Source organism: Lipotes vexillifer, unplaced genomic scaffold, assembly GCF_000442215.2.
Source record: "Lipotes vexillifer unplaced genomic scaffold, Lipotes_vexillifer_v1.1 scaffold1798, whole genome shotgun sequence".
Classification (NCBI taxonomy): Eukaryota; Metazoa; Chordata; class Mammalia; order Artiodactyla; family Lipotidae; genus Lipotes; species Lipotes vexillifer.
Genome location: NW_006789032.1, coordinates 1,575,615 through 1,584,843, shown reverse-complemented (window position 1 = coordinate 1,584,843; position 9,229 = coordinate 1,575,615). Strand labels below are relative to the sequence as shown.

At 53.8% G+C, this 9,229-nt stretch overlaps 1 protein-coding gene across 2 annotated transcripts in view; it reads left to right on the top strand.

Moving 5' to 3' along the window:
- The window catches only part of OSBPL2 (oxysterol binding protein like 2), a 25,103-nt gene that overhangs the window by 730 nt on the left and 15,144 nt on the right, over window positions 1–9,229 (top strand). The window contains exons 2-3 of one of the 2 annotated variants that reach the window (XM_007462261.1): window positions 3,725–3,833; window positions 5,951–6,026. In XM_007462261.1, coding sequence (XP_007462323.1) covers window positions 3,725–3,833; window positions 5,951–6,026 — 185 coding nt within the window. Of the gene's footprint in view, window positions 1–3,688; window positions 3,834–5,950; window positions 6,027–9,229 lie in introns of both variants that reach the window. The other variant, XM_007462260.1, reaches the window with a different exon arrangement.

The window sequence follows — 9,229 nt, the reverse complement described above, 5'->3', positions numbered from 1 at the left end:
GCCCCAGAACTCAAGTTCAAGCCCCCCCCCCCCCCCGCCCCGTTGTCTGCCCTCCACCCTCCTCGTCAGCAGGGGGAGCATCACTTTGCTTTTTCTAGTGAGGGGTCCCGTTGGTGGAGACGGACTTCAGGAGACTCTTCCAGCCCATGCCTCCCTCTCAGGTGTGGGAACATAGAAAGAGCAGCTCTGAAATATTACTGCCGCCGGGTTTTTCAGTGCTAACCCTCCCAAGGGCAGTCAGAGGGGCACTTCCGTAATCAGTGCTGAAAGAGCGTGGTGCCCAGCACGCCAAAAGGCTCTTTCCTGAGCACTGTCACTGTTCCCCGGGACACCTTTGCCGTCCCTGCTGGTGCTCCTGTCTCGTGGAGCCCTGGCCCTGTGCTCCCGGGTGTTCAGCGGCCATGCTTCTCCTGAGTGAAGGGTTGGAGCAGGTTGAGGGATGGGCAGCCTGAGATTATTGACTGATTCTTGTCCGAAGCCCCAGGAGGAGCAGGCCCTGAGCTCATCGCTGTTTTCAAAGGCTGAACTGCTGAGCCATCTTATCTTCCGTGACTTCATAGCTATTGTGTTCCTTGTAGACGTGTTTTCCTGGGAAGCGTGCTTGTCTGCTTAACCCGCACGCCCGTCAGTAGTCTTCCGCAGTTGAATTCCCCCCAAGCGGGGTGTTTGTCAGGGACTCACGCCCTCAGGCCGCCTGGCCCTCGCAGGCTGACCACATCTGAGACCAAGCGGGCCCGGCCTCGGCATGGCCTTCTCACCTGGGAGCCTCCTGGGAAGCTCCCTTTCATCTGGGACCAGTGTAACCGATACTCCGGAAGGTCTTTCCCCAGAGAGGGCTTGAACTGCATGGAGTGCGGTGTGTAGGTGACCCCATCCCTGCCTCTCCGCACGGCGGGACCTCTCCGCATATCCCTGAGATGCAGGCGGAAGAGGCAGATGTCTAGGTGAAAATAATTCCTCGCCTCAGCCCTTTGGTTCCCAAGCAAATAACAGAAAGTTGAAAACTACGAAGTCTCCTAACACGATGAAATACCCAGACAGTGACCACTTTGCTGTTTATAGAATCGGCCTTACTTTGTGACTCTGATTTGAAAAGTGTTTAAACCCAGCAGTTATTAAATGAATGACTTCACTAGGCAATTACTGGGGCTTCCCTGGTGGCGCAGTGGTTAAGAATCCGCCCGCCAGTGCAGCAGACACGGGTTTGTGCCCTGGTCCGGGAAGATCCCACATGCCGCGCAGAGCAGCTAAGCCCATGAGCCACAACTACTGAGCCCACAAGCCACAACCACTGAAACCCACGCCCCTAGAGCCCATGCTCCACAATAAGAGAAGCCACCGCAGTGAGAAGCCCGCGCACCGCAACGAAGAGGAGCCTCCGCTCGCCACAGCTAGAGAAAGCCCACGGGCAGCAACGAAGACCCAACGCAGCCAAAATAAATAAATAAACAAATAAATAAATTTTTAAAAGATAGGCAATTACTTCCTACAAGAATCAGTACCTTTATTTATTTATTTTCAGTAGTTGTGGCTTTTGGGCTCAGTAGTTGCCACGGGAGGGCTCTAGAGTGCAGGCTCAGTAGTTGTGGCGCACGGGCGTAGCTTCTCTGCGGCATGTGGGATCTTCCCGGACCAGGGCTCAAACCCGTGTCTCCTGCATTGGCAGGTGGATTCTTAACCACTGCGCCACCAGGGAAGCCCAAGAATCAGTACCTTTAAATTGAAAGCTTTTAAAGTACATGAAAAATATGTACAGATTAAGGGTTGTAAAAAGTCAGACTGACCTGTCAAAGGTGGGTATCTCTGAGTGATCAGATTACAGATGATTTCGACTATCTCCTTTGCTTGTCTGTATTTTCTTTTTCTATAATAAACGTGTGTTGTATATTAAAGTGTTTAAACTGTTACGTAGTGTTGGCTTCATCAGAGACAAGACTTCAATGCGCTTGTCAGGGAGGAGCTGCTTTGTTTTCTTGGGCACACACCAGGGTTGTGATTTAAACGAACTTTCTACTTGATGCTGGCCCAGAATCTCAGCCCTGAGGGAGGTCCTTGGAGTTGGGGACACCCGTGCAGGGTAACACCAGGTCCATAGGACTGAGCATCCTTAAGCGGGGACTGCTTCAGGCTAAGTTTAGACTGGGGATTAGTAGATGTTGCTTTGCGGATAGTTAGCAAAAACTAGAGGTGACAGGCTATTTCAGAAAGCATTGATTATTTAAGAGGTTCATTTTTAAAAAACTTAATTTATTATTATTTTTGGCTGTGTTGGGCCTTCGTTGCTGCATGTGGGCTTTCTCTAGTTGTGGCGAGTGGGGGGCTACTCTTTGATGTGGTGCGCGGGCTTCTCATTGCGGTGGCGTCTCTTGTTGTGGAGCACGGGCTCTAGGTATGTGGGCTTTGGAAGTGGTGGCTTGCGGGCTCCAGAGCACAGGCTCAGTAGTTGTGGCGCACGGGCTTAGCTGCTCCGCAGCATGTGGGATCTTCCCAGACCAGGGCTTGAGCCTGTGTCCCCTGCATTGGCAGGCAGATTCTTAACCACTGCGCCACCAGGGAAGTCCAAGAGGTTCATTTTTAATATATCCTTTCAAATTCATTGCATAATCAATCTCAATACTACTATATTTTGTGCATCTGTCAATATAGAAGAATCCGAAGGGAGGTTATTCTTGCATTTTCTCAAGGAGGCTTTTTAGCAGCAGGTTTGTTTGTGTTTCGTGTTTGACCATATAGTCACCGCCTGGCCCGTCACCCTGGGCCTCACCTTCCTCTCGGAAATGAGGGGCTGTTATGGGAGCCCTGAGCTCCTCGTGGGCTGTGCCCTCGCTGAAGTTGTCAAGGCCATCGATAGTCAGTGGTCAGGAGCCCCCCGCTGCAGCTGGAGGGACTTGGCCTGGCAGCCACAGCTCCCGTCCGGGCCTGCTCTGCAGCAGAACTTGAGTATTTCAGTGGATTGCACTGGCTGAGTTGAGCGGAAACACATTTTCCTTTTCCCTGTAGTCACTGGTTGCTTTGGGAGAAAGCGTTCCCGTTGCAGAAGGGGCACGGAGCACAGCCCAGGGTGGTGTTACTCTTACTCGGGGGATGGGATGGGCCAGGAGACCACACAACTGTATTTCACACAAGTCCTAATAGTTCACTTTCCCCGAGGTTTCCATGTACGTGACGTGCCCTCTGCGTTCGCAGCCATCGTCTGCTGTTTCGGTTACTGTTGGTTGGTTTGGTAGGTTCTGGCGGTGTGTTTGCGCGGTGCTCGGTCTTAGAAACACTGCAGCAGGTTGTGTTTCAGGACATGATGCGGAGCTTGACTGCAGCTTGTGCAGTGGAGGAAGAGGTTGCAGCCTGAGTTAGGTGTGAACACCATAGAGGTGGCCGCCCCAGGGGGTACGGTCACTGACGACAACAGGGAAAACCTGTCCTAGTGCCCAGGAGCCGCCCCCCACGTAAGGACCTGGAGAGTGTGGCGCTGGTGGCAGGGTGGTGGCCTCATGCGGGGAGTCCCCGGGAGCGGTCCTCGTGCTCCGCCTCGACCTTCGGTTCTTGGGAAGCAGAGTTCATTACTCTGAACGTGTCAGTCAAAAAGCACTCTCGAGCTTCAGGTGCCTGCTTGCAGAGTGAGAATTCTTAGAGGTAGGCTTTTCCATATTCCAAGCCCTGCAGAAGTTACCACTCTGCTTGTCTCGCACAGGCTTTGATTCTGATAACTCTTCTGGGGAATTTTCAGAGGCAAATCAGAGAGTCACTGGCGTGATTCATGTGGACACCAGCAAAAGTAATGGGATTGGAAAAGTTGGGGAGAGGCCTCCTCAAGAGAATGGAATTCAAAAGCACAGGTATGTCATCCCACACGGACGTTTTGGAGTCTCCCAGCACGCCTGTCCTCGCCCCACATCTGCAGCGGGCCCTGAGCTGGAGGAACATCCGTCCCATGTCACCTGGGCCCTGCCCCCTGGGCAGACCCAGGGCCCTGTTCAGCCAAAGACCCCGAAACCCACTGGCCTCTGCGTGGTCCCTGGAGATCAGTGATGGTGCTTCCTCAGCGTGACCCCCATCTGTAAGTGGACGGGCGGCCGTCCCTGCCCTGGGGCTGCTGGAGGACTGAGCTCCGTGGGCGCCCTAGCGTTGGCAGGGGGCCTGGCACAGAGCCAGAGGTCACTGGTATCAGACCCAACTGCTAGCTTCGCGCACAGCCGCCTGCGTTTGACGTGTCGACCTCTCACCCCATGAGTGAGTTATTAGTGCGGCGAGACCGCAGTCCATTCTCTCCCCACCAGCACTGCATTCTCATGCAAGCAGATTCTGATGACAGTGACCTAAGCCTTCACCAGCAGAAGGGGGGACGTAGGCGGGACAGCCGTGAGTCAGGTGGGTGGAGATGGCAGCCTCTGTCCACCCCGCGCTGTTTGCGCTTCGGCTCCAGGGAGCCCAGCTGTACCCCAGATCTCTGCCCTGCGCTGGCACCCAGTGCCCACCTGGGGCCCCGGAGCTGTCAGAGCACCTTCTGCCTGCTTGTGCGGCCTGGACCTCTGCTGTCAGCGCCCCGCACCCTGTAGGCGGGAATCTGGCTCAAGCCGCCCGAGGGCCCGCCCCTCCCTCCCGTCTCCAGCCCCAGGCCTGACACGCTGGCCTCCAGACACCCTTGGGTGCCTTCACCCGCCCGCTCCTGTCACGGCCCCCTCCCACCACTGCTCCTGAATCCCCCAAGGAGGCGCCTCTTCACTGCTCTGCCCCTCCTCCTTCCTTCCAGCTATCTCAGAGGACGGGTCTGATTGTGCGCTTTCCCAGGCAAGGCGCACGTGGCCCCGAGTGACGGGGACAGCGGCCCCTTTTCCTCTCTGAAGTGGCGGTTTGGGCCGTGAACAGTAAGGCTCTCCTCTTAGGCTGAGGACCTGCACCCTCGCCTCTCTCCTGGGGCGGCCCCTCCCGTGTCTGTGGTCCCAGCCTCTTGGGGTCCTCGGTGCCCCTGGCCTGTGCCACGTCGGGGCCTGTGCCACGTCGGGGCTCCATGCCCCTGGCTCCGGCCCGCTCCTCCACCTCCATCTCTTCAGCTCCTGCCTCCCCAGGGTCATCCTTGGACCCCTTTCCCACCGTCCACGGAGCCACGCTCCTTCCTCGTGGCTCCCTCGCAGCAGGGGCCCGTCCTGCCCTGGCCGCTCGGGACCCCAGACGAGAGCTGGCAGAGTGGAGCCACATGCTGGTTGCCGGCAGCCTGGCAGATGGTGCCTCGTGAATGTCAGTTTTCTTTCCCATTTCGTCTACCGCTGCCTTGCCCTCCTCTCCCACCTGCCCCCCCAGGCCCGTGGTCCCCCGACCCAGTTCACTGTGAGCAGGGTCTCCTGTGCCCGGGCTTCCCCGGCATCAGCGGGAAGACACCTGGGGAGGAAGGTGCCTCAGGAAAGACAAGCACAGGCTTCAAAGGGGTTTAAGAGCTGGTTTCTGAAAAGGTTTTCTCTCTTTCTTTTGGCCATGCCACGTGGCACGCGGGATCTTAGTTCCCTGCCCAGGGATCGAACCCGTGCCTCCTGCACTGGGAGCGTGGAGTCCTAACCACTGGACCACCAGGGAAGCCCCTGAGGAGGTTTTCTTCATGCAGTTCCCTCTTGGGGTCCTCTTGGCTCCACCTCCGTCTGCAGCCCTGCTGCTGCTCCGGGCTGCTGGCACACGGCTGCCCGGGGGCTCAGCGACCCATCTCCCCAGCTCCGTGGAGGAAATCGCCTGTGTGGCCATGATTGCTTCCTGGGAGGCCCTCCAAAGATCGATGCAGAAAGCTTTCTTTGGGACCTCAGCAGCAGTCTGGTCCTTTTTTTCTCTGCAGGCATATGCCAGCATAGAGAAGTGCTGATGCTTAGAAAGGTTAAAGGAAGACATGGTCATTGTGCGAAACCATCGGTCATAAGTGACTCTCACGTTGGTTGAATAAATACATGTCACTCTGGTTACCCCTTTACAGGACGTCGTTGCCTGCTCCGATGTTTACCAGAAGTGATTTCAGCGTGTGGAGTATATTGAAAAAGTGCATTGGCTTGGTAAGTTCAGATGGACTCGTTTTGAAGTGTGAATCTTACACATTTTAAATTCCGGTGAATTTATTGCAATACTGGTAGTTTAAGAAGATGCACTCTGCATAGTTATAAATAGCATGATGTAAAGATAATAAAACAGGAAAGGAACAAATACAGGAGGGAAAAGGTGAACAAAAGCTAAAGTATTCATACACAGAAGGACGCCCGTTCTGTAGGCTAATCTCTTGACATAAGGAGCTTCAGATGGGTTTACACTTACCTTGGTGTTTCATGATGTGCTCGTAGCCAGCTGGCTTTGGATAATCCTCATGAACTGGGGGGCTTTGGTGGGGTTCCTGGCCACTCACCAAGGGACCGAGGCTCCGTGTCCCCCAGCCCACCCACCCTGGGCTGCAGGCAGAGTAACGGGAAAAATAGTTGGATACTTAGTGTCCAGAAGTCGTAGGCCTTTCCTTTTATGGTCTTTCCTGGCTGTGAGACTCGGGGCTGGTCGTTCTCAGGAGGGAGAGCGCTGCCTTGAGCAGGCTGCAGCGTGCTCAGCCGTGGCCACGTCTGGTCACTCATACTCGGGCTACGTGAGCTACAAAACATGACTTCACAGCTTCCCGGATGGTCTTAAGCCCAGTCTTCTAATGCATTTATTTTTTGCCCGGCAGTTCTTTTTTCCCAGAGGGAACTTCATCTTTTTATCTTGAAATAACATGAGACTGCAGAATAGCGAGTCTTCTACCCTTCACCCAGCTTTCTGTAACGACAGCATCTCACATGAGAACCACAGCACTCACTCTGGGGCGTTACTATTAACTGTAGCACGTCCCTGACTGGGCTTTCCCCAGCTTTTCCACCGATGACTGTTTTTTTTTTTTTTTTAATTATTTTTACTTATTTTATTTTTGGCTGTGTTGGGTCTTCGTTGCACGCAGGCTTTCTCTAGTTGCGGCGAGCAGTGGCTTCTCTTGTTGCAGAGCACAGGCTCTAGGCGCAAGGGCTTCAGTAGTTGTGGCGCAGGGGCTCAGTAGCTGTGGCATGCTGGCTCTAGAGCGCAGGGCTTAGTTGCCCCGTGGCATGTGGGGTCTTCCTGGACCAGGGATCGAACCCGTGTCCCCTGCATTGGCAGGCGGATTCTTAACCACTGAGCCACCAGGGAAGTCCCCACCGATGACCTTTTATTAGAGGATGGTGTGTAGAAACCGAGACCTCGGTGCTGGATGTGCTCATGGCTCCTGGGGTGTCACTGCTTCAGGCCTCTCAGCAGGCAGAGCTGGAAAACCTAGGAGTGTGCACTGAGCCCTGCTTGCTCACACACGTGTATCTGTACACACCTGTGATCTTTTAAAGTGACATGTTCAGCATTGTTTTCTTTTAGCACTGTCCTCTCCTGCGTTTTCGACTGTGTGCACAATTCAGGTCTTCACAAAAGTGTCTATCTGGGGATGTGACGAACTCAACAAGCCACTCAGTCTTGACTCTTCAGAGGTCTAAAACCAAAAGCCTCTTTTCGGCAGAGTGACATCATTGCATTGCACTCCCCAAGGAACTGACCGTAGGCTAGATTCAGAGTAAGGCTGGACGTAACACTCGGGGTTGGACGTCTGCATCTTGTTGGGTCGCACTGCCCCACTTCACAGCATCCATCCGCTGTCCCCCGTGAGATGCTCATCTCTCCGGATGTACCTCCAGGGAGGTGACACACCTCTCTTCACTGCCCATCAGCTCATTGAAACAGCCACGGACTAGTGAACACGACAGTTTCCGACAGAGGTAGCCAGAATCTCACGAAGACCCCTGCCCATCACCAGCCCTCACCACTGCCAGTCAGGGCTAATCATGCATCCTCCGCCCCTCCACCTCTCCCCTCCTCCCCTGGTATTTTGAAGTAAATTCCAAACACCTTTTCATTTGTGAACATGTCTTATATATCACTAAAGGATAAGGATTCTTTTTAAACACAACCACAATACTATTATCCTACTTTTTTTTTTTTTTTTAACCACAGCACTCACTCTGGGGCGTTACTATTAACTGTAGCACGTACCTGACTGGGCTTTCCCCAGCTTTTCCACCGATGACTGTTTTTTTTTTTTTTTTAATTATTTTTACTTATTTTATTTTTGGCTGTGTTGGGTCTTCGTTGCACGCAGGCTTTCTCTAGTTGCGGCGAGCAGTGGCTTCTCTTGTTGCAGAGCACAGGCTCTAGGCGCAAGGGCTTCAGTAGTTGTGGCGCAGGGGCTCAGTAGCTGTGGCATGCTGGCTCTAGAGCGCAGGGCTTAGTTGCCCCGTGGCATGTGGGGTCTTCCTGGACCAGGGATCGAACCCGTGTCCCCTGCATTGGCAGGCGGATTCTTAACCACTGAGCCACCAGGGAAGTCCCCACCGATGACCTTTTATTAGAGGATGGTGTGTAGAAACCGAGACCTCGGTGCTGGATGTGCTCATGGCTCCTGGGGTGTCACTGCTTCAGGCCTCTCAGCAGGCAGAGCTGGAAAACCTAGGAGTGTGCACTGAGCCCTGCTTGCTCACACACGTGTATCTGTACACACCTGTGATCTTTTAAAGTGACATGTTCAGCATTGTTTTCTTTTAGCACTGTCCTCTCCTGCGTTTTCGACTGTGTGCACAATTCAGGTCTTCACAAAAGTGTCTATCTGGGGATGTGACGAACTCAACAAGCCACTCAGTCTTGACTCTTCAGAGGTCTAAAACCAAAAGCCTCTTTTCGGCAGAGTGACATCATTGCATTGCACTCCCCAAGGAACTGACCGTAGGCTAGATTCAGAGTAAGGCTGGACGTAACACTCGGGGTTGGACGTCTGCATCTTGTTGGGTCGCACTGCCCCACTTCACAGCATCCATCCGCTGTCCCCCGTGAGATGCTCATCTCTCCGGATGTACCTCCAGGGAGGTGACACACCTCTCTTCACTGCCCATCAGCTCATTGAAACAGCCACGGACTAGTGAACACGACAGTTTCCGACAGAGGTAGCCAGAATCTCACGAAGACCCCTGCCCATCACCAGCCCTCACCACTGCCAGTCAGGGCTAATCATGCATCCTCCGCCCCTCCACCTCTCCCCTCCTCCCCTGGTATTTTGAAGTAAATTCCAAACACCTTTTCATTTGTGAACATGTCTTATATATCACTAAAGGATAAGGATTCTTTTTAAACACAACCACAATACTATTATCCTACTTTTTTTTTTTTTTTT